The sequence below is a fragment of the Phoxinus phoxinus genome (assembly GCF_949152265.1).
Source record: "Phoxinus phoxinus genome assembly, chromosome: 2".
Taxonomy (NCBI): Eukaryota; Metazoa; Chordata; class Actinopteri; order Cypriniformes; family Leuciscidae; genus Phoxinus; species Phoxinus phoxinus.
Genome location: NC_136877.1, coordinates 27,526,792 through 27,551,102, shown reverse-complemented (window position 1 = coordinate 27,551,102; position 24,311 = coordinate 27,526,792). Strand labels below are relative to the sequence as shown.

The window sequence follows — 24,311 nt, the reverse complement described above, 5'->3', positions numbered from 1 at the left end:
GACACAAACTCATTAAATCCAAGTAGGCTACCAATGTTATTTATTTTTTCATAATAAAATTTACTTATTATAGTTTTTTGTATTTACATTTTGAGAGTCACAAAAAGCTACTGAACCAAAACAGACAGTAAGTGATAGTCTATGCACCCTATGGTTGTGCCTTCTAGCAGTTTGATTGGGAACTGTGCAGTTGAATGACCGTCAGCTTGTTCCTCCCTACAAGTGCCTCAAGGTCTGACATATAAAACAAACCCTTCTAAACTGCTCTAAAGCTGACATTACAGCTACAAAACCTCCAACTCGCTGAGAATGAAAATAGAAGTGTACATCTGGGTTCTGTGTGCCTGTTTGGTAACACTCGAAGCACATAATAAGGTATGTACAAATATTAATACCTAATCAAACAAAAAATCTGAAACCATAATTTTTGCAGTTATTCAAAAAGTTACTATAGTGTAGGCCTATGTCTTTCTTTTCTGAGATTTATATTTAAAATAATTTGACAATGAAAATGAATAGTCACTGACCACATTTAGCCTGTTCAATAGCCTTATCTTGACTAACTTTTATTGAGGTTATGGTTATCAAATGCCACCAGCTATATCTATTATATACATATTATTTTTTTCTCTAATCACTGTTATTAATAGGCTACTAACTATTAATACTCTAATAATCCTATCATTTTACACAGAGATCAGCCAGTGATGGGAGTGATCCGAATGCCTTCACATTTTTATCTATCATATCAAACACGACGGTTGGTGCCTTCAATGGTCTTAATTTAAAGCAAGCAATAGCGCTTTCCTGTCTAAGAACAAGTATTCCTAAATGCAGTGTGAAACAAAAGAATGAACATTCCTAAAAAATATGAATGACTTTTGTATTATGATGGAGACATCGTAACTTTTAACATTCTACATGCACAGCTGCTGTTTAAAAGAATAAACCACATTTCTTGCCTCATTCATATCCACAGCAAGGTCCTGAAGTACAAGGTCCTTCAAGCAATGTCCAATTAATTGCTTGCTTTCTGAATTCATTTCAATACTTTTTCATACTTTTAATAAACAGTATGATTTCCATCCATTACAGATGACCAACCATACATTAAATACAACCAAAGGGAGTATTTTGGAGAGTATCATTTTGCCGAAACGTTCAGAGGTAGGCCTACCCTTTAGTGCCTTTATTTATCATGAATGAAAATGTAGATTACTCATATATCTATCCTTTACACAAGACAGTTTTGTATATTTCTAAATGGAAGCCTTGGGATACAAAGTTCTCCTTAAATCCCAAAATTTTCCTTTAGCAACATTTCTTTCAGATCAAATTAGTAGACTTTCGACTGTCATCATTTACTCAAAACTCATGTCATTCCCAACCCAATATTTTTTTACATGGAACATAAAAGGAGATAGTTTAAAGGCTACTTTGACACAGCCATTCCACATACTGTAAAAAAAAAAAAAAATATCAGCATATGATTGTGGAACGACATGAAGATGAGTAAATGGTAACAAAAGGCTAACTATTACTATGATTACACATGCGTGTAGTTTGTTGTGAGAACTAACAGTGGGGCAGAGGGCTTTTTTATATATAAAACAGAGGACTCTGTCAGCCTCTAGATGGAGTCACAGGGAGTCACGTTGAGTTTTCGTTCTGTTAATGCAGTTCTGCCAGTTCATGTTAAATGCAGTAATTGTGGAATTCCTCTGGAATGAGTCATATGTGTAAAGACTTGTTTATAAAGAGCCCTAGTGAAGTGTTTAACTTTTTTTCATCAGAATGAACTACAACAAAACGACACACAATACGAAGACATATAGCTCAAGGGTAGCTCAAGATACTTAAACGGTATGCCTTGTTTCACACTTACTAATGTATTATGTGATAGCTACATTAAAATGCATTGATTTTTGAATGTTGTTTGTGAAAAGTTGTTTTAAAATTGTTCAACTCTTTTTCTCCTCAGATAACAGACAAGTGATGTAAACTGGAAAACAACCTGTTTAACAGTCAACCGCGATGAGATGACACTATAATGTTTGTTGAACTAATAACCTTTGAATTATAGAATATCACAAATGGAAATATGCATGGAAAATTAACTGCAATTTATGACCTGTAAGCGCTGAATTGTTTTTTACAAATAAAATAAAGAATAAATGTAAACAACCTTGTCTCACAGGTACAACAAAAATGTACTTGTGTAAATGGACAAGAAAAAAAGAAATGTAACTTATAACCATAAAGACAATACTACAATGCTGCTCTACCAATACCAATACCCTCATGTTGAATGATAAAACAAATGATTGAATGAATAGGATATGTATGCTTATTAAACGTGTAATTTTCATTATTTGGTGATAATATAAAAAATATATTTTAATTAAACTGTCCCCTGGATAAGTTATTCCATGATTAAAACTGAACATGACATTACAACTCTAATTTTACTATCAAACTTTGATAATCTACTGAATGTTTGCTCTTAACATAACCAGAAAAATACAGCCAACACGACTACCAAACTACCAATGTTAAATGCCAAGAGAATCTGATTTATAATCTCTCAGTTAGAGATTTATAACTATGTTATAAATAGAGAAATATCAAAACAAATAGTCTGTTTATAAATACATTTTACAGCATATTAAATATAGACCTATTGCTTCTCACATTCCTGTGTTTGTATCTTTTGTCAAATTAATTTATATATTGTCCAAAACTATATTCCATAATAGTCGAAAAAGGATTTGCACCTGTATGGTCTGTACAGTCATGGTTAAGATGGGATAACCAGACCAATCCAGCAGATATATTTCAGGGATTAATTTAACATGGCCCTAATCTAATTTGACCTGAGACAGAGGAGACTAACAATTGCCTGACTAGTCCATGCATACATTTTTATTTAAATATTTATATTAATTTCTATTTATTTGGATTAAAGTTTTAGATTTGAAATATTAGTTATTTTTTTGTAGGTTTGTAACAAATAAGCGATGTGTTGGTTAACCGCTGCAAGAACTGCAGCAAACACTGGACCACAACCTGCCCCTCAGGGCCTGGCCTGTCATTCAGGCACACACAGAGAGAAAAAGAAAAGAGAGAGAAGAAAGAGAGAGTGATGGGAGAATAAGAGGGGGCTCCAGGAGGAGGTAGTGACGTATTCCCAGGCCACAGAATATCCGCACCTCTCAGCAGCAAATAATGAGCTTAACCACACGGCCTCAGTGCAAAGGGGTCAGTCATTCGGATTATCACACTCCACTTTGACATCACAATCCTCCACGCCTCTCGGTTTTTTCTATTCTTTTTTGGAAACCTGACATTTTTATTTTACTTTCTTCGGTTTTTATCCTTGTTGGATGACAACTGATATATCGAGCTTTGGTCACAGGGTCAGACAGGACAGTCAGCTCAAATATGGACTGTAGTTTACTCCAGCTAAGACGAAGGGTGTATACGCATTGTTGAGTTTGAAGGCAGACGCTAACTTTTGGAACAGGGATTCACCCTTGTTACCTTAAAAAAAAAACATAACCCAATGCCACTGTCCAACAACAAGGTCGCTGATGATGGAACTTCAGCACAGCCACTGCAAGAAGGAAAAGCAATGGTGGACTCCCTCATCAAGGTGAGTTGATATTAAATGAACCAATAACTGATTAGAATCATACGTCTAAACAAACCTCCATACTTGTCTCAGAGTTTTGTGGTGATATCTTTTCCAAGAGTTTTTAACAATCAGGGCATCAATCATTCATTTTTCCTAACAAAGAAAGATTAATAAGTCATATTCATATTTCCCTGCATTTATCTTTTTTTTGTATTATTATTTTTTTACATATTTCCCTTAATAAGTGTTCTACAATATTAGAAGAAAGAATGAAGGGAGCACATCAATTAGATAAATATGTCGACAATCAGTTGTGGTTTATTTTCCATCATTTGTTTGTTGACATGATGATAAACTTCTTGCGGTTTGGATTTCAAAGCATGCGTGTCCTCATTTCTCCTTATTTTCAGGCTGAACATGAAAGTATCTTATGATGGTGTATTCCTCGAGCCTTAGGGTGAAAAAGCACTTTCTGTGAGTAGGGATGATCCACGCTCCACTGCTTGATTATCTTCAGTTTGAGCAGTGGAGGCATGTGTCAGTACTCTGACCATTGTGCCTAATGAAGGCCTGACGGTCAAAACGTTGCGCTTTTAATAAATTATCGTTTGGAGCTGTTATTTCCAGTGTGCGCACTTCACATTTCTTTTTTTCAATACTAGCCCAGCAGAATTACCCGTTTTCTTTACTCTATTCTGCTGTCAGTAATGGTAGCAGCTTCTGCTCATCTACGTGCTTTAAGAATCAATACATAAAGTAAATCTAATGCTCCCTTCTGACATACAGATAGTACAACTTAAAGATGATCAGCATTTTAACTGATCAAATCATTTTATATATTTTAAAAAGACAGCAACTAAAGCAAGATTCCAAAAGTTTCCAAAGCTTATCCTGAAATAGCCGTCTTATGACAAGCAGATTATCAGTAATATTTGTCACTCATACTAATGCTTAATCAATCTATAATGATGTTTGATAACCTGAACATTTATGTAACCTTATAAAAACTTCACAGCATCACCGGAATAAATTATATTAATATATAAGATGTAAAAGTATTTTACATGAATCACACTTAAAATTTTTTAAATGTTAATAAGAATGAAAAGTTATTTAAAGTTTATCCGGAGAGGGGGGCTTTTTACCCCTCTTGGTGTTTGGGGTCAATATGAGCCCCAACCGACTTTTCCTTAGTTAAAAAAAACATGGTGCCCTTGTTCACTCTTCACTCCTGGTCATTTCTGCTCATTGCCTTTTTTGTTGGTTTTATTTACTTTTTTTATATTCATTTCTTATTCTAAAGTTAATTATTTTTTATACATTTGGATTATTGAAATAAATAATGTGATTACAAGTATCCATTAAGCAACCTGCCATGTGCTCTAAAGAACTGTGAGATACAGGTATTTATTTTGTCTGAACCCGGTCAGTGAGGTATGGATTATTGATGTAGGCCTATGTATTAAATCATTAATAACTCATTCAGATCAGTTTGGCTGATGTTACATAATTGATCTGTAATTATGTATGAAATCCATTGTGCCATCAAACCTTTTCCGTTTTTAAAAACAGTTTATTTTATATCTTTATTGCGTCATTAATACAATAAACATGTATTTAGAAGAATGCCAAAGGTAGATGTATTAAACTAAAGTTAAAGTTCAAAACATCATAGTTGATCTGATCTGACTCAGGTGGTGGCATGTTATCGGCACTTAGCCTCCTGTGTCGGTGGATGCATGGACAACTCCAGCCTACGACGTGATCTTCGGCAAACACGAGAGCGAGCCCAGACACTAGCGCTGTCCTGCCGAAACCACCTGACAGCTCGACTGAGGGATAAAACATTACCAGAGACTGAAAGGAAGGACACAGAGCTGTTGTGGGTAGCGTTCTCCTCGTGTCTGGAGCTCCTACATGCAGACATGTGCAAGGTTTTCACCATGGCCAAGCACTTTTCCCTGGCCAATAACAGTACCATGGTGCAAACAGGGATACAGGGTAGGCATGCATAACTGTAAGACATTTCATAACAGATTACTAATTATTTAAGACTAGAAGAAAAGCAACTTCTGTACATTCCTCAAACATATGAAGTGTAACCCTGTTATTAGTCTGATAAACATGTAATTGCTTAAACAGGAGGGACCACAGAGGTGGCGGCACGGGCCTTGAGCCTGCCTGACCTGCAGGAGGCAGGTGACGGTACCCAGACGTCCAGCGTGGAGGGTCAGGAGCAGAGCCAGCTGGAGCAAGAGATCGCACAGGTGGACCACACACTGGAAGACATGGAGCTGAAAGTCAACGTTCTGCGCTGGACTGTGGAGGCACTGGGTCCTCAGTACGCTGACCCTGTTAGCACTGACAGCGCCTCACTAGCACTGCTGCCCATCGACGAAGAGGCAGCTCAAAGCTTCTGCAGTCGTAGCCAGATGTTCGCGGCAATGATGCTGAGCGGTGTGGCGATCTTTGCCGTGGTGCTATCAGTGTGTGTGGTGTTCCTGGTCTGAAGTCTTATCTCTTGTTTTGTGTAGGCTTTTTCTTTTTCTGAGGTCTCTTCAGTTGTGATCGGCCAAACATCAACAGTCTGCACAGCACAATGTGAAAGAGGAAGCTGTCGGTGTATACTTACTATCAACAATTTGACAGTTTCTTACTGTTGATCTCAACAGAGCCTGTGAGTTCTGTTTTACAAATCAAAAAACTTTGCCATTAATTTTGGGTGTATGATCATTTAGCAAAAGAAAGCATGATGCATTCATTTGGGTTTCAATGCAGAATATTTTGGAATTTGGGAAAGCAGTGAAATAGTCCATTCAGATTTCATATGTACTTTCAGGACTTCTGTTTTGAGGTTTTGGTGTGTGTAAACACAAGTCCTGTTTACTGTAGTTCAAATCCTGGGCGGTTCATTGGCTGGTTCATCATACCATACCTTCAGAACCTTATTCTGTTTTAGTTTTTGACTATAATACAGTATCAACACTGACACAACACCTAATCCTGTAACTATTACTTTGTAAGTTTGCCTACTCTTGAAACATCACTAAAAGAATATGGCTTTAATACGTTATGCACATATCTTTATCTTTGTTTCGAATTGAATTATTGATTTAGTTTGAATCAAATGTTTAGAAACCTGTTACACCAACCAGAACAATAGAATTGTTTGTTCTAAAATGTTAGTCAGCATATGACTGGTATTAATACTCAGTTATTAGTCATAAACAAGTTAGTGGTTAATCAATATAAAGGAAAGGTAACATAGAAGTTTACAGAAAAGGACTGATATATTGTAATTACCTCAAACTGAAAGTCACTTTTTCAAAGACATTTGACATTTTAAGACACTGTTGAAAATCCTTCTGTGTTTCTCCATGTATTGTAATGTCCTCACTTTCAAGTATCTCACGAATATTCATTTTGTAAAAATACAAATATTAATAAATTAGATTTTTAAAATTGAATGTTAGTTTCAGTATATGTGTTGTCAGGTCTGTCAGACAACATCAGACTCAGTCTGATATTCAGAGTCAGTCTCAACAGTTTCTCTCGCATTTTCCATATTGCTTGTAAAATCACAATAAATCAGGGGGTGAAATTGTAGAGGTGTCCCAGATTTTGGTAAAGGTGCTGCACTAATTGCAAGTGGAGCCCTAAATAGGCTAATGAATAGAGAATGAAACCAAGGGGGTAATCCATCCGCCGGAAACTGAAGCCTCCGCGGGCGCCGCCATTGTAGCAGAACTTCACCTGCTGTTAGCATTCCATTGACTCCCATTCATTTTTGCGTCACTTTGACAGCGAATAACTTTACATCTGAGGCGTCCAAAGACTCCATTTGTCCATTATTTATTTCTAAAGAAACTCGACAATGTATAAAAGGCTCCATTACCTTGTACCTTACGTTATGGCCCCGTAGAAGCCGTTTTTGTAAAAAATAGGCTAACGATTGCGTCATAACTCACGCGACTCTCTGTCGCACTGTAGAGAAATTACCGTATAGACCGGCGGAGAAGCTCGCAGGCAATCGGGGGAACGTGGAGGCATTAAGTCCGATAAAGTGAAGGGAGTAGCCCACAGAGAGTGATAAAGTTGATCCTGCTGCTAGCTCATGGACAGTTAATGCTCACGCTCTCCGTCTCTGCGAGATTCGGAAGGGAATGATTCAGATTTCTCTCCGCACAGCTACTAGAAGACTGACAGCTGTCAGACACGTTGCTCACGTGTTCAAGCTCAGTTTGAGCCTGCGCAGTTCGCCTGGCGATCAGGAAGTGAGTGCTTCAAATGGGCTTCACTTTTCTCCGTTGAAGTCTATGGGGTCGCTGTGTCCATCTTATGTACTGTCTATGAATGAAACAGGTCATTCAATATGTTTACCCCCTGAGTAAACATTTTCTGGTTGCTAAGCAGTAAGCACCTCTCCTCGCTTACATTTGTTAAACGTCACGACGTGCTTACGTCCAGAGAACAAGCATGTGTACGTGAAACGTCATTGTTTACGCGCAGTTACAGGAATCTTGACAGGGGTTGTCGGATCTGTCAAACAGAAAGGAGAAAAGTTTGGAAACCTTTATATTTCTTATCGCAGTGCGGGGGGGAAACAGTGTCTTACTGGTCCGGTTATGTAATTATTCTGAATTATTTCAGGAATTATTATTTTTTGTTCAAAGGATTGATTTAGAAGACGAATAGGCTACAGAGGAGAAAAACTAGATCATGCGGTCAAATCAGGTCCCGCACCGCCGCGATCCCACAACATTTTAAAGTTTTCCACGGATTTAATACAACAAAATAGGCTACAAAGTGCTTGTTTTCAGGCTTCTGCAGAATGTGGTCTCCACACAGCAGACATCTGATCTCTGCGATCAGAAGTGGATTCAGCAGGTCTGGCACGGAGTCTGTTCTGCTGTTGAGAGGTTCATGGGTGTTGGTCAGAGGTGCGTATGTACTCTCGATGTTTGTAATGTAAGTCATACACACCACACGTCTAAGTTTGCAGAACGTTTAACTTACTGCTGTTGATAATGACCAGTTTTCTAGATTTGCATATTCTACACGCTAATCGTCCCCCATTCCATTGTCTTTGTTTCAGAGTTGAGCACCTCTGTTAAAACTCTACAGTATGACCTTAAAAAATCAGACATGTCCAAGTCTGGCAATAGAAAGCTATTCTTTGACACTCATGCAATGGTCCGATTGCTTGAGGAAAGTGGTGAGAATGCTTTTCCGTGTTTCTAAAATGTTCTGGCAAAGTCCAGGTCAGTAATTCATCAAAATGATCTGTGTCCTTTCAGGTTTCATGACCCAGCAGGCAGAGGTCATTGTCAATATGATGGTGAATACCACAAATTCAAACATGGACGTTACATACGGTGACATGGCCACCAAAACACAGCAGGTGAGATTTGTATTGTCTTTTCATGCTGTTGTGATCACTTATTGATTTAGCCATTGTATTCAACTTTTGCTAAGGTTTAAGTGACTGTTAAGTGATTGATTCATGGCAAAAGTTGGCAAACAATTGGCAAAGTTGATCATGACATGATGTTTTTAATGTACACAATTTTTTTTTTAACTTGCGTTGACTGCCTGTTGTTGTCTATACAACTTCACTCATAGCAGAGCCCAGGTCGAACAGGTCAGTTATTCTTCTTGACTATTTTTGTTTTACAGGAAATCATGTTACAGAAAGTCATGTCTCATATCACCGCTGTGAAAAAGGACATGATCATTCTTGAGAAGAGTGAATTCTCAGCATTATTGGCAGACAATGAGGTGAGACCTCTGATCATTTGTGCTGTTATCTATTATCAGAAATCACCCACTCAATTTGTATACTTACATTATTTGTAAGTTTGGGGTCAGCAAGATTTTTTTTAATGTTTTTTGAAAGAATATTTTTGTGTAAATCTTGATTAAAAAAAAATCAGGATTCTGTGATAAATAGAAAGATCCAAAGAACAGCATTTATTTCAAATATAAATCATTTGGAACATTATACATGCCCTTTGATACATTTATTGTATCCTTGCTGATTAAAAGTATTCTTTAAAAAAAAAGATCTTACTGAAGCTAAACTTTTAAACGTTAGTGTATATAAATAAATATAAATATTTCCCTATGCCATCTGAATCTCTTGTCTTGGTAAATTCAAATAAATAATGTAACATAGTAGCTGTGAAATAAAAAGTGATGCCTTTTTTTTTTTGATAATGTCATTATTTGGTTTGCCTTAAAGTATTATGTACTGCATCTTATTTCCTTTACAGAAAATCAAGGTTGAACTATCACAGCTAAGGTTACAACTTACTGTAAGTTAATGGAAAAACAACTTTTTGATAATAAAATAAAAGGTTTTACTTTGCTATTCAGACCTTAAACACACAGCCCCTGACCATACACATTTACTGGGTACTCTAGTTATTATAGTTTTACATTTTGTTTTTGTGCTGCAGGATGTGGTAAGAAAAAGGCGTGCAGATAACATTTTGGATTTGAACATAGAGAAAAGCCGTGTAAAGGAGATGGTAAGTACAGCAAGATCAAAGACACGCTAGAAAAACAGCTTTGGAAGCTTCACCGTCTCTGGAAACCAAAGATGTGTTAGTTATTAGAGTTGTGTCGTTTTGAGCTGGAAGTTACATATGCTTTAACTGAGATGTGTTTGCTCTTGGTCCAGACGGTAGACTTTGACAGAAAACTGATTGGGACCAGGAATGAATTGATGGAAATGGTGAGAAGTACCAGTGTTTAGGACAATAATATCTTCTTGATTTTTTGTATTAAACTTTGTATAAAACTGGAGCTTCTTTCTTAGCATTCTGAGCAGGATCGGCATGTGACAGAGACCAACATGAAAATCGACACAGAAGTGGCTGGCCTGAAGACTTTGCTGGAGGCACATAAACTAGATACTATCAAATATCTTGCAGGTAAAAGTGTCAAGATCGCACATTTGCAATTGAAAACCATTTGGAAAAGTTGTACATCTGTCAGACTATGCATACAGTGTGTTTGCAGTCCTCAAGTTCATTTTGGCCTCAGTCTGGAATGAGGCTGAAACTTATCGTTGAGCTTATTTATTTTATGAAGGCCCAAAATGAGGCTGCAAGTAAAATGAAAAAAGACTCGGCCAGTGGTGGACTGCTGCTGTATATTGTATGTTTATACTTTTTTTGTTTACACACATTGTTTTTCCTCATTTTTCAAGTACAATATGGAATATTTTATTATTTTTCTTGTTGGTACACTTGCATTATTTAATATTTTGAGTGTATGACTACTTTTGATTACTACTTGCTAGTGTATAAAACATTTTCAGATGTCTGAACTAATCCTAAACATATTTAATTGATCAGTACATTAAAAATCAAGTATTACTCAAGTAAAATAAAAAAGGAGCACTTTTAATGAAGTAATGTTGTATTAGAATATCTATACTTTTACTCAAGTGTACTTGATTGCTTTGTCCACCACTGGTCTCGGCAAAGATAGTGTGTTCATTAAGTTCCGTCTCAAGGACCTGCCGTACACACAGCTGCAAAATGGCCATGTTACATTAATCACACCGATAAAGAGGTCCAGATGAATTTTTCAAGATGAGTTATTCAAATAACTGGTCAGTAAGAGACTGTTTCAGTATTTACTTTCATTCATGATTTATTTTTGTAATTCTTCTAGGTTCAGTATTCACGTGTCTCACGGTAGTACTTGGATTCTATCGGATATGGATGTGAACACCAGGAGACATTGTTCTTCGTAATAAAAACTCATCAGCCTTTGGTCATAAGAAGAGCTGTGATATTCACAGTCATCCTCTAGGAGCAAATGTCTAAGCAAAAATTCTTGCTTTATTAAGATATCAAGTTCTATTTGGAAAATAAATCATATTTACATATCTACATCAACAGTGCAACATCTTGCATTAGGATCATGCTTATTTACACCATTGTCAACAGCTTGAATGAAGCCCAAGAAGCAGAAGTTGCCATAGTTGGGTAAACTTCTATAGCGGTGAAGGGGAGATGACTGCTAATATAATTCTTTAATTGCTCCAATAGCAAAAAAAAAATCTGTAATAGAGATCCCATGACTTTTCAAAAGAGGGAAAAATAAAGAGATTGATTACATTGGTCAGAAGAAAGATGTCAAATTTGCCATCACTTCCTGTTTTTCGCAGCAACGATATTTTTTTTCCTTTTTCTGACAAAATAATATATCAATTTAAAGCATTATACATGAGAAACTTTTATATGAAAAACTTTACTAGATTTGAGATGTTGATAACTGTGGAAACACCTCATCATCACAGTCTGAAAAGGGTCTATACTAAAACAAGAAGGTACATGATTCAAGCAACTAAATACACATTCACCTTCTCAATTTACAAATGTGTAGCTGTTTTTAGAACAAACAGCTATTAACTTTGTCTTCATTTATGTTGTGTATGTTATGTTGTGTTGTCATTTTAAGTGTGATGAATGAAATGATGCTGTTTAAATACACTGCATATTTAAGCATCATCACACACTGAATATCAGCACAGCTGTGACAAACAATTGTGGCAGTTGTGTAATGATTAAAGTACATTACATGACATTTGTCATATTTTTGGATGGTTGGAATTGTTGCCAGAATAAAAAAAAACTTATAGATCATTTGACTAAAGGTGATGACTTAAACGCACACGAGTTGTCCAAAAATTGCATTCATGATAATATGATTCTGATTCAACGAAAGTCAAAGTGAATATGATAAATTCTGATTAATAAAAGCCTTGTCTTTTTTTATTCTCTTTGTGTAGCTGTTTTGTGAAGTCGAATAGGAAAGTTGTCAACGTCTAGATATGCATAATTAAGGCTAGATGTCTCGTCCGCACTGCTGGCCAATGGAGGTCGATGTCCGCACCTGGCGGCCATCTTGTCGCAGTCAGCTTGCTCACTCGTAACATTGTGTTTTAATGGTGCATGTATCGATTTTCAAACGGTTTGGTTTGTTATAAACGTCAGAGATGTAGTTATGACACTGCAAACTTATGAATAATTATAACCATGGACTTCCATTTGAAAATAACATTGAACAGAACAGATAGGTGCAATGAATATACACACGCACAAGGTATTTATGTTAAATCAATATATAGGCTACTAAAACTGAGTGTACAGAATGGCAACATAATATATATATATATATATATATATATATATATATATATATACATATAGACTTTTATATAATTTTTTTTCTTTCTGCCGGATAAGCATATCTGAACTGACCACATTTCAGCCTAGTGGTCTAAGCTCTGACTTTTAACTTTTTTTAATTTTGACGACCAGAGTTCAAGTCCCGGGTCATCGTATTTTTTTTTTCTTCATACTGTCCTATCATGATTAAAAGGCAAAAAATATTATTTAAACTGATGGCAGTTAAGCTCCATCCACACAAAAATTGAATCCGCCTTTTTTAAAGCCACTTCATCAAAACCTCTCATAATGAGGGTGGGGGAACGGATTCCGACAGCTGGTTTTTTGCCGTCGGATTCTGTTCCCCCCCCTCTCATTTTTCTTATCAGTGAGGTTCAAATACTCAACAAACTTTTGCTTTCCACTTGTCCCCTATAGCCTAGTGGTCTAAGCTCTGACTTTGAAATTTTTTTGAAATTTGACGACCAGAGTTCAAGTCACGGTCATCGTTTTTTTTTTTGTTTTTTGTTTTTTTTCCATACTTTTCTTATCATGATTAAAAGTCAAAAAATATTCTTTAAAGAGGCTATATGCGTTTTTCTGAAATTTAAACTCGCGACTGACACCTGTGGCCAAAAAACAGAACTGCTCTTCCTTTCTGCTCGCTCGTACGTGCACACTTCACAAGTCATCTGCTGCAAGGAGGTCAGGTCAACATTATGTTTACAGAGGTAAGAACAGTCAAATACATATTTGTCTGAGATAAGTGTTCTGAGTGATCTGAAACTTTTAACATAAACGCGCTTGACGTCACATCCGCAGACAGCGCGGGAAAAATTCGACCCGACAGAAAATAGGAAAAATAGGATACAGGCTTATAGGTGCACCCACTGTGAGCAGACAAGGTGGCAGTATGCTCATCAGGAGATGTTTGAGTCAAAAATGGTAAAATGAAAAGGCTATTGTTTTGTTTATTTTGGGGAAAAAGTTCCATATAGCCCCTTTAAACTGATGGCAGAACCTTCATCAAAACCTCTCATAATGAGGGTGGGGGAACGGATTCCGACAGCTGTTTTTTTGCCGTCGGATTCTGTTCCCCCCCTCTCATTTTTCTTATCAGTGAGGTTCAAATACTCAACAAACTTTTGATTTCCAGTTGTCCCCTATAGCCTAGTGGTCTAAGCACTGACATTTAACACTTTTGGGATTTTGACGACCAGAGTTCAAGTCATCGTTTTTTTTTTTTTCATACTTTTGGGATTTTGACGACAGGTCCGGGTCATCGTTTTTTTTTTTTTTTTTTTTTTTTTCATACTTCCCTATCATGGTTAAAAGGCAAAAGATATTCTTTAAACTGATGGCAGTTAAGCTCCATCCACCAAAAAATTGAAATAGCCTTTTTTTAAGCCACTTCATCAAAACCTCTCATAATGAGGGTGGGGGAACGGATTCCGACAGCTGGTTTTTTTGCCGTCTGATTCTGTTTCCCCCCTCTCATTTTTCTTAGCATTGAGGTTCAAATACTCAACAAACTATCGTTTTCCAGTTGTCCCCTATAGCCTAGTGGTCTAAGCACTGACATTTAACACTTTTAGGATTTTGACGACCAGAGTTCAAGTTCCAGGTCATCGTTTTTTTTTGTTTTTTTTTTCATACTTTTGGGATTTTGACGACAGGTCCCGGGTCATCGTTTTTTTTTTGTTTTGTTTTTTTCATACTTTCCTATCATGGTTAAAAGGCAAAATATATTCTTTAAACTGATGGCAGTTAAGCTCCATCCACAAAAAAATTGAGTTCAAGTCCCGGGTCATGTTTTTTTTTTTCTCATACTTTTGGGATTTTGACGACAGGTCCCGGGTCATCGCAAATTTTTTTTTTTTTCATACTTTCCTATCATGTTTAAAAGGCAAAAGATATTCTTTAAACTGATGGCAGTTAAGCTCCATCCACAAAAAATTGAATCAGCCCTTTTTTAAGCCACTTCATCAAAACCTCTCATAATGAGGGTGGGGGAACGGATTCCGACAGCTGTTCTTTTGCCGTCGGATTCTGTTCCCCCCCTCTCATTTTTCTTATCAGTGAGGTTTAAATACTCAACAAACTTTTGTTTTGCACTTGTCCTCTATAGCCTAGTGGTCTAAGCACTGACATTTAACACTTTTGGGATTTTGACGACCAGAGTTCAAGTCCCGGGTTATCATTTTTATTTTTTTTATTTTTTCATACTTTTGGGATTTTGACGACAGGTCCGGGGTCATCGTTTTTTTTTATATTTTTTTTATACTTTCCTATCATGGTTAAAAGGCAAAAGATATTCTTTAAACTGATGGCAGTTAAGCTCCATCCACAAAGAAATTGAATCAGCCTTTTTTTAAGCCACTTCTTCAAAACTTCTCAATATGAGGGTGGGGGAATGGATTCCGACAGCTGGTTTTTTGCCGTCGGATTCTGTTCCCCCCTCTCATTTTTCTTAGCAGTGAGGTACAAATATTCAACAAACTTTTATTTTCCAGTTATCCCCTATAGCCTTGTGGTCTAAGCACTGCCATTTAACACTTTTGGGATTTTGACGACCAGAGTTCAAGTCCCGGGTCATCGTTTTTTTTTGTTTTTTTTTCATACTTTTGGGATTTTGACGACAGGTCCCGGGTCATCGTTTTTTTTTTTTTTTCTTTTTTTTTTTTTTCATACTTTCTTTTTGGCACAGTTAAGCACAGAACTGTGTTATCTGTGTTACTGATGAATTATCATCAGTTTAAAGAATATATTTTGCCTTTTAACCATGATAGGAAAGTATGAAAAAAAAAAAAAACATGACCCGGGACTTGAACTCAATTTCTTTGTGGATGGAGCTTGCCATCAGTTTAAAGAATATATTTTGCCTTTTAACCATGATAGGAAAGTATGAAAAAAAAAAAAAAAAAAAAAAAAAAACGATGACCCAGGACCTGTCGTCAAAATCCCAAAAGTATGAAAAAAACAAAACAAAAAAAAAAACATGACCCGGGACTTGAAGCTCAATTTTTTTGTGGATGGAGCTTAACTGCCATCAGTTTAAAGAATATATTTTGCCTTTTAACCATAATAGGAAAGTATGAAAAAAAAAAAAAAAAAAAAAAAAAAACGATGACCCGGGACCTGTCGTCAAAATCCCAAAAGTATGAAAAAAAAAAAAAAAAAAAAAAACATGACCCGGGACTTGAACTCAATTTCTTTGTGGATGGAGCTTAACTGCCATCAGTTTAAAGAATATCTTTTGCCTTTTAACAATGATAGGAAAGTATGAAAAAACAAACAAAAAAAAAAAAACGATGACCCGGGACCTGTCGTCAAAATCCCAAAAGTATGAGAAAAAAATAAAACATGACCCGGGACTTGAACTCAATTTTTTTGTGGATGGAGCTTAACTGCCATCAGTTTAAAGAATATCTTTTGCCTTTTAACCATGATAGGAAAGTATAAAAAAAAAAAAAAAAAACGATGACCCGGGACCTGTCGTCAAAATCCCAAAAGTATGAAAAAACAAAAAAACAAAAAAAAACATGACCCGGGACTTGAACTCAATTTCTTTGTGGATGGAGCTTAACTGCCATCAGTTTAAAGAATATCTTTTGCCTTTTAACAATGATAGGAAAGTATGAAAAAAAAAAAAAAACCGATGACCCGGGACCTGTCGTCAAAATCCCAAAAGTATGAGAAAAAAAAAAAAACATGACCCGGGACTTGAACTCAATTTTTTTGTGGATGGAGCTTAAATGCCATCAGTTTAAAGAATATCTTTTGCCGTTTAACAATGATAGGAAAGTATGAAAAAAAAACGATGACCCGGGACCTGTCGTCAAAATCCCAAAAGTATGAGAAAAAAACAAAAAAAACATGACCCGGGACTTGAACTCAGCTTTTTTGTGGATGGAGCTTAACTGCCATCAGTTTAAAGAATATATTTTGCCTTTTAACCATGATAGGAAAGTATGAAAAAAAAAAAAAAAAAAAAAAAAAACGATGACCCAGGACCTGTCGTCAAAATCCCAAAAGTATGAAAAAAAAAAAAAAAAAAAAAAACATGACCCGGGACTTGAAATCAATTTTTTGGTGGATGGAGCTTAACTGCCATCAGTTTAAAGAATATATTTTGCCTTTTAACCATGATAGGAAAGTATGAAAAAAAAAAAAAAAAAAAAAAAAAACGATGACCCGGGACCTGTCGTCAAAATCCCAAAAGTATGAGAAAAAAAAAAAAGAAAAAAAAACATAACCCGGGACTTGAACTCAATTTCTTTGTGGATGGAGCTTAACTGCCATCAGTTTAAAGAATATCTTTTGCCTTTTAACAATGATAGGAAAGTATGAAAAAAAAAAAAAAAACGATGACCCGGGACCTGTCGTCAAAATCCCAAAAGTATGAAAAAACAAAAAAACAAAAAAAAACATGACCCGGGACTTGAACTCAATTTCTTTGTGGATGGAGCTTAACTGCCATCAGTTTAAAGAATATCTTTTGCCTTTTAACAATGATAGGAAAGTATGAAAAAAAAAAAAAAAACGATGACCCGGGACCTGTCGTCAAAATCCCAAAAGTATGAAAAAACAAAAAAACAAAACATGACCCGGGACTTGAAATCAATTTTTTTGTGGAAGGAGTTTAACTGCCATCAGTTTAAAGAATATATTTTGCCTTTTAACAATGATAGGAAAGTATGAAAAAAAAAACGATGACCCGGGACCTGTCGTCAAAATCCCAAAAGTATGAAAAAAAAAAAAAAAAAACATGACCCGGGACTTGAACTCAATTTTTTTGTGGATGGAGCTTAACTGCCATCAGTTTAAAGAATATATTTTGCCTTTTAACCATGATAGGAAAGTATGAAAAAAAAAAAAAAACGATGACCCGGGACCTGTCGTCAAAATCCCAAAAGTATGAAAAAAAAAAAAAAAAACCATGACCCGGGACTTGAACTCAATTTTTTTGTGGAGGGAGCTTAACTGCTATCAGTTTAAAGAATATCTTTTGCCTTTTAACAATGATAGGAAAGTATGAAAAAAAAAAAAAAAAAAAAAAACGATGACCCGGGACCTGTCGTCAAAATCCCAAAAGTATGAAAAAACAAAAAAACAAAACATGACCCGGGACTTGAACTCAATTTTTTGGTGGATGGAGTTTAACTGCCATCAGTTTAAAGAATATATTTTGCCTTTTAACCATGATAGGAAAGTATGAAAAAAAAAAAAAACGATGACCCGGGACCTGTCGTCAAAATCCCAAAAGTATGAAAAAAAAAAAAAAAAAAAAAAAACATGACCCGGGACCTATCGTCAAAATCCCAAAAGTATGAAGAAAAAAAAAAACATGACCCGGGACTTGAACTAAATTTTTTTGTGGATGGAGCTTAACTGCCATCAGTTTAAAGAATATCTTTTGCCTTTTAACCATGATAGGAAAGTATGAAAAAAAAAAAAAAAAACGATGACCCGGGACCTGTCGTCAAAATCCCAAAAGTATGAAAAAAAAAAAAACATGACCCGGGACTTGAACTCAATTTCTTTGTGGATGGAGCTTAACTGCCATCAGTTTAAAGAATATCTTTTGCCTTTTAACCATGATAGGAAAGTATAAAAAAAAAAAAAAAAAAAAAAAAAAAACGATGACCCGGGACCTGTCGTCAAAATCCCAAAAGTATGAAAAAAAACAACAAAAAAAAACATGACCCGGGACTTGAACTCAATTTCTTTGTGGATGGAGCTTAACTGCCATCAGTTTAAATAATATCTTTTGCCTTTTAACAATGATAGGAAAGTATGAAAAAAAAAAAAAAAACGATGACCCGGGACCTGTCGTCAAAATCCCAAAAGTATGAAAAAACAAAAAAACAAAACATGACCCGGGACTTGAACTCAATTTCTTTGTGGATGGAGCTTAACTGCCATCAGTTTAAAGAATATCTTTTGCCTTTTAACCATGATAGGAAAGTATGAAAAAAAAACAAAAAACGATGACCCGGGACCTGTCGTCAAAATCCCAAAAGTATGAAAAAAAACAAAAAAAAAACATGACCCTGGACTTGAAATCAATTTTTTTGTGGAAGGAGTTTAACTGCCATCAGTTTAAAAAATATATATTTTGCCTTTTGATCATGATAGGAAAGTATAAAAAAAAAAAAAAAACGATGACCCGGGACCTGTCGTCAAAATCCCAAAAGTATGAAAAAAAAAAAAAACATGACCCGGGACTTGAACTCAATTTTTTTGTGGATGGAGCTTAACTGCCATCAGTTTAAAGAATATATTTTGCCTTTTAACCATGATAGGAAAGTATGAAAAAAAAAAAAAAAACGATGACCCGGGACCTGTCGTCAAAATCCCAAAAGTATGAAAAAAAAAAAAACATGACCCGGGACTTGAACTCAATTTCTTTGTGGATGGAGCTTAACTGCCATCAGTTTAAATAATATCTTTTGCCTTTTAACCATGATAGGAAAGTATAAAAAAAATAAAAAAAATAAAAAAAAAACGATGACCCGGGACCTGTCGTCAAAATCCCAAAAGTATGAGAAAAAAAAAAAAAAAAACATGACCCGGGACTTGAACTCAATTTTTTTGTGGATGGAGCTTAACTGCCATCAGTTTAAAAAATATCTTTTGCCTTTTGACCATGATAGGAAAGTATGAAAAAAAAAAAAAAAACGATGACCCGGGACCTGTCGTCAAAATCCCAAAAGTATGAAAAAACAAAAAAACAAAAAAAAACATGACCCGGGACTTGAACTCAATTTCTTTGTGGATGGAGCTTAACTGCCATCAGTTTAAAGAATATCTTTTGCCTTTTAACAATGATAGGAAAGTATGAAAAAAAAAAAAAAAACGATGACCCGGGACCTGTCGTCAAAATCCCAAAAGTATGAAAAAACAAAAAAACATGACCCGGGACTTGAACTCAATTTTTTTGTGGATGGAGTTTAACTGCCATCAGTTTAAAGAATATATTTTGCCTTTTAACCATGATAGGAAAGTATGAAAAAAAAAAAAAAAACGATGACCCGGGACCTGTCGTCAAAATCCCAAAAGTATGAGAAAAAAAAAAAAACATGACCCGGGACTTGAACTCAATTTTTTTGTGGATGGAGCTTAAATGCCATCAGTTTAAAGAATATCTTTTGCCGTTTAACAATGATAGGAAAGTATGAAAAAAAAACGATGACCCGGGACCTGTCGTCAAAATCCCAAAAGTATGAGAAAAAAACAAAAAAAACATGACCCGGGACTTGAACTCAGCTTTTTTGTGGATGGAGCTTAACTGCCATCAGTTTAAAGAATATATTTTGCCTTTTAACCATGATAGGAAAGTATGAAAAAAAAAACAAAACAAAAAAAAAACGATGACCCAGGACCTGTCGTCAAAATCCCAAAAGTATGAAAAAAAAAAAAAAAAAAAAAAAACATGACCCGGGACTTGAAATCAATTTTTTGGTGGATGGAGCTTAACTGCCATCAGTTTAAAGAATATATTTTGCCTTTTAACCATGATAGGAAAGTATGAAAAAAAAAAAAAAAAAAAAAAAAAACGATGACCCGGGACCTGTCGTCAAAATCCCAAAAGTATGAGAAAAAAAAAAAAGAAAAAAAAACATGACCCGGGACTTGAACTCAATTTTTTTGTGGATGGAGTTTAACTGCCATCAGTTTAAAGAATATATTTTGCCTTTTAACCATGATAGGAAAGTATGAAAAAAAAAAAAAAACCGATGACCCGGGACCTGTCGTCAAAATCCCAAAAGTATGAGAAAAAAAAAAAACATGACCCGGGACTTGAACTCAATTTTTTTTGTGGATGGAGCTTAACTGCCATCAGTTTAAAGAATATATTTTGCCTTTTAACCATGATAGGAAAGTATGGAAAAAAAAAAAAAAAAAAAAAAAACATGACCCGGGACTTGAAATCAATTTTTTTGTGGAAGGAGTTTAACTGCCATCAGTTTAAAGAATATATTTTGCCTTTTAACAATGATAGGAAAGTATGAAAAAAAAAACGATGACCCGGGACCTGTCGTCAAAATCCCAAAAGTATGAAAAAAAAAAAAAAAAAACATGACCCGGGACTTGAACTCAATTTTTTTGTGGATGGAGCTTAACTGCCATCAGTTTAAAGAATATATTTTGCCTTTTAACCATGATAGGAAAGTATGGAAAAAAAAAAAAAAAAAAAAAAAAACATGACCCGGGACTTGAAATCAATTTTTTTGTGGAAGGAGTTTAACTGCCATCAGTTTAAAGAATATATTTTGCCTTATGACCATGATAGGAAAGTATGAAAAAAAAAAAAAAACGATGACCCGGGACCTGTCGTCAAAATCCCAAAAGTATGAAAAAAAAAAAAAAAAAACATTAAACCGGGACTTGAACTCAATTTTTTTGTGGATGGAGCTTAACTGCCATCAGTTTAAAGAATATATTTTGCTTTTTAACCATGATAGGAAAGTATGAAAAAAAAAAAAAAAACGATGACCCGCGACCTGTCGTCAAAATCCCAAAAGTATGAGAAAAAAAAAAACATGACCCGGGACTTGAACTCAATTTCTTTGTGGATGGAGCTTAACTGCCATCAGTTTAAAGAATATATTTTGCCTTTTAACCATGATAGGAAAGTATGAAAAAAAAAAAAAAAAAAAAAAAAACGATGACCCGGGACCTGTCGTCAAAATCCCAAAAGTATGAAAAAAAAAAAAACATGACCCGGGACTTGAACTCAATTTCTTTGTGGATGGAGCTTAACTGCCATCAGTTTAAAGAATATATTTTGCCTTTTAACCATGATAGGAAAGTATGAAAAAAAAAAAAAAAAAATGATGACCCGGGACCTGTCGTCAAAATCCCAAAAGTATGAAAAAAAAAAAAAAACCTTGACCCGGGACTTGAACTCAATTTCTTTGTGGATGGAGCTGAACTGCCATCAGTTTAAAGAATATATTTTGCCTTTTAACCATGATAGGAAAGTATGAAAAAAAAAAAAAAAACGATGACCCGGGACCTGTCGTCAAAATCCCAAAAGTATGAGAAAAAAAAAAACATGACCCGGGACTTGAACTCAATTTTTTTGTGGATGGAGCTTAACTGCCATCAGTTTAAAGAATATATTTTGCCTTTTAACCATGATAGGAAAGTATGGAAAAAAAATAAAAAAACGATGACCCGGGACCTGTCGTCAAAATCCCAAAAGTATGAAAAAAAAAAAAAACATGACCCGGGACTTGAACTCAATTTTTTTGGTGGATGGAGTTTAACTGCCATCAGTTTAAAGAATATATTTTGCCTTTTGACCATGATAGGAAAGTATGAAAAAAAAAAAAAAAACGATGACCCGGGACCTGTCGTCAAAATCCCAAAAGTATGAAAAAAAACAACAAAAAAAAACATGACCCGGGACTTGAACTCAATTTCTTTGTGGATGGAGTTTAACTGCCATCAGTTTAAAGAATATCTTTTGCCTTTTAACCATGATAGGAAAGTATAAAAAAAAAAAAAAAAAAAAAAAAAACGATGACCCGGGACCTGTCGTCAAAATCCCAAAAGTATGAAAAAAAACAACAACAAAAAACATGACCCGGGACTTGAACTCAATTTCTTTGTGGATGGAGCTTAACTGCCATCAGTTTAAATAATATCTTTTGCCTTTTAACAATGATAGGAAAGTATGAAAAAAAAAAAAAAAACGATGACCCGGGACCTGTCGTCAAAATCCCAAAAGTATGAAAAAACAAAAAAACAAAAAATGACCCGGGACTTGAACTCAATTTCTTTGTGGATGGAGCTTAACTGCCATCAGTTTAAAGAATATCTTTTGCCTTTTAACCATGATAGGAAAGTATGAAAAAAAAAAAAAAAACCGATGACCCGGGACCTGTCGTCAAAATCCCAAAAGTATGAAAAAAAACAAAAAAAAAACATGACCCTGGACTTGAAATCAATTTTTTTGTGGAAGGAGTTTAACTGCCATCAGTTTAAAAAATATATATTTTGCCTTTTGATCATGATAGGAAAGTATAAAAAAAAAAAAAAAACGATGACCCGGGACCTGTCGTCAAAATCCCAAAAGTATGAAAAAAAAAAAAAACATGACCCGGGACTTGAACTCAATTTTTTTGTGGATGGAGCTTAACTGCCATCAGTTTAAAGAATATATTTTGCCTTTTAACCATGATAGGAAAGTATGAAAAAAAAAAAAAAAACGATGACCCGGGACCTGTCGTCAAAATCCCAAAAGTATGAAAAAAAAAAAAAAAAAACATGACCCGGGACTTGAACTCAATTTTTTTGTGGATGGAGCTTAACTGCCATCAGTTTAAAGAATATCTTTTGCCTTTTGACCATGATAGGAAAGTATGAAAAAAAAAAAAAAAACGATGACCCGGGACCTGTCGTCAAAATCCCAAAAGTATGAGAAAAAAAAAAAACATGACCCGGGACTTGAACTCAATTTTTTTGTGGATGGAGCTTAACTGCCATCAGTTTAAAGAATATCTTTTGCCTTTTGACCATGATAGGAAAGTATGAAAAAAAAAAAAAACGATGACCCGGGACCTGTCGTCAAAATCCCAAAAGTATGAGAAAAAAAAAAAACATGACCCGGGACTTGAACTCAATTTCTTTGTGGATGGAGCTTAACTGCCATCAGTTTAAAGAATATCTTTTGCCTTTTAACAATGATAGGAAGGTATGAAAAAAAATCCCAAAAGTATGAGAAAAAAAAAACATGACCCGGGACTTGAACTCAATTTTTTTGTGGATGGAGCTTAACTGCCATCAGTTTAAAGAATATATTTTGCCTTTTAACCATGATAGGAAAGTATGAAAAAAAAAAAAAAACGATGACCCGGGACCTGTCGTCAAAATCCCAAAAGTATGAAAAAAAAAAAAAAAAACATGACCCGGGACTTGAAATCAATTTTTTTGTGGAAGGAGTTTAACTGCCATCAGTTTAAAGAATATATTTTGCCTTTTGACCATGATAGGAAAGTATGAAAAAAAAAAAAAAAAACGATGACCCGGGACCTGTCGTCAAAATCCCAAAAGTATGAGAAAAAAAAAAAACATGACCCGGGACTTGAACTCAATTTTTTTGTGGATGGAGCTTAACTGCCATCAGTTTAAAGAATATCTTTTGCCTTTTAACCATGATAGGAAAGTATAAAAAAAAAAATAAAAAAAAAAAAAAACGATGACCCGGGACCTGTCGTCAAAATCCCAAAATTATGAAAAAAAAAAAAAAAAAAATATTAAACCGGGACTTGAACTCAATTTCTTTGTGGATGGAGCTTAACTGCGATCAGTTTAAAGAATATATTTTGCCTTTTAACCATGATAGAAAAAGTATAAAAAAAATAAATAAAAAAATAAAAACGATGACCCGGGACCTGTCGTCAAAATCCCAAAAGTATGAAAAAACAAAAAAACAAAACATGACCCGGGACTTGAACTCAATTTTTTTGTGGATGGAGCTT

At 35.1% G+C, this 24,311-nt stretch overlaps 2 protein-coding genes and 1 long non-coding RNA gene across 5 annotated transcripts; all 3 read left to right on the top strand.

Annotated features, from left to right (window-relative positions):
* Nucleotides 1–235: 235 nt before the first annotated feature.
* LOC306994398 lies at nt 236–2,406 on the top strand. Its single transcript, XR_013796677.1, has 5 exons — nt 236–375; nt 695–760; nt 1,096–1,167; nt 1,794–1,863; nt 1,982–2,406. It is a non-coding gene; the product is annotated as an uncharacterized lncRNA (long non-coding RNA).
* Nucleotides 2,407–2,860: 454 nt separating this feature from the next.
* rgs9bp (regulator of G protein signaling 9 binding protein) lies at nt 2,861–7,101 on the top strand. Of its 2 annotated transcripts, none has more exons than XM_079597600.1 (3): nt 2,861–3,652; nt 5,329–5,635; nt 5,777–7,101. In XM_079597600.1, the coding sequence occupies exons 1-3, from the start codon at nt 3,563–3,565 to the stop codon at nt 6,142–6,144; spliced, it is 765 nt and encodes a 254-aa protein (XP_079453726.1). In that variant the 5' UTR covers nt 2,861–3,562; the 3' UTR covers nt 6,145–7,101. The 2 variants fall into 2 exon arrangements, with proteins under 2 accessions (XP_079453726.1, XP_079453727.1); XM_079597601.1 differs by having other exon boundaries at nt 3,184–3,652; nt 5,354–5,635.
* A 771-nt stretch (nt 7,102–7,872) lies between these two features.
* mcur1 (mitochondrial calcium uniporter regulator 1) lies at nt 7,873–12,431 on the top strand. Of its 2 annotated transcripts, none has more exons than XM_079597591.1 (9): nt 7,873–8,574; nt 8,730–8,849; nt 8,932–9,035; nt 9,311–9,412; nt 9,907–9,948; nt 10,093–10,164; nt 10,317–10,370; nt 10,455–10,569; nt 11,318–12,431. In XM_079597591.1, exons 1-9 carry the CDS (start codon nt 8,466–8,468, stop codon nt 11,371–11,373), a joined length of 774 nt encoding a protein of 257 aa, XP_079453717.1. In that variant the 5' UTR covers nt 7,873–8,465; the 3' UTR covers nt 11,374–12,431. The 2 variants fall into 2 exon arrangements, with proteins under 2 accessions (XP_079453717.1, XP_079453718.1); XM_079597592.1 differs by having other exon boundaries at nt 8,132–8,602; nt 11,318–12,429.
* The last annotated feature ends 11,880 nt before the right edge of the window (nt 12,432–24,311 follow it).

What these genes read in the sequence shown, in the direction of transcription:
- rgs9bp (XM_079597600.1), top strand. Translation starts at nt 3,563, where the DNA reads ATGCCACTGTCCAACAACAAGGTCGCTGATGATGGAACTTCAGCACAG. An exon ending in TGGTGGACTCCCTCATCAAG is followed by an intron (nt 3,653 to 5,328) that starts GTGAGTTGATAT and finishes GATCTGACTCAG; the next exon opens with GTGGTGGCATGTTATCGGCA. An exon ending in GGTGCAAACAGGGATACAGG is followed by an intron (nt 5,636 to 5,776) that starts GTAGGCATGCAT and finishes TTGCTTAAACAG; the next exon opens with GAGGGACCACAGAGGTGGCG.
- mcur1 (XM_079597591.1), top strand. Translation starts at nt 8,466, where the DNA reads ATGTGGTCTCCACACAGCAGACATCTGATCTCTGCGATCAGAAGTGGA. An exon ending in TTCATGGGTGTTGGTCAGAG is followed by an intron (nt 8,575 to 8,729) that starts GTGCGTATGTAC and finishes TCTTTGTTTCAG; the next exon opens with AGTTGAGCACCTCTGTTAAA. An exon ending in CCGATTGCTTGAGGAAAGTG is followed by an intron (nt 8,850 to 8,931) that starts GTGAGAATGCTT and finishes GTGTCCTTTCAG; the next exon opens with GTTTCATGACCCAGCAGGCA.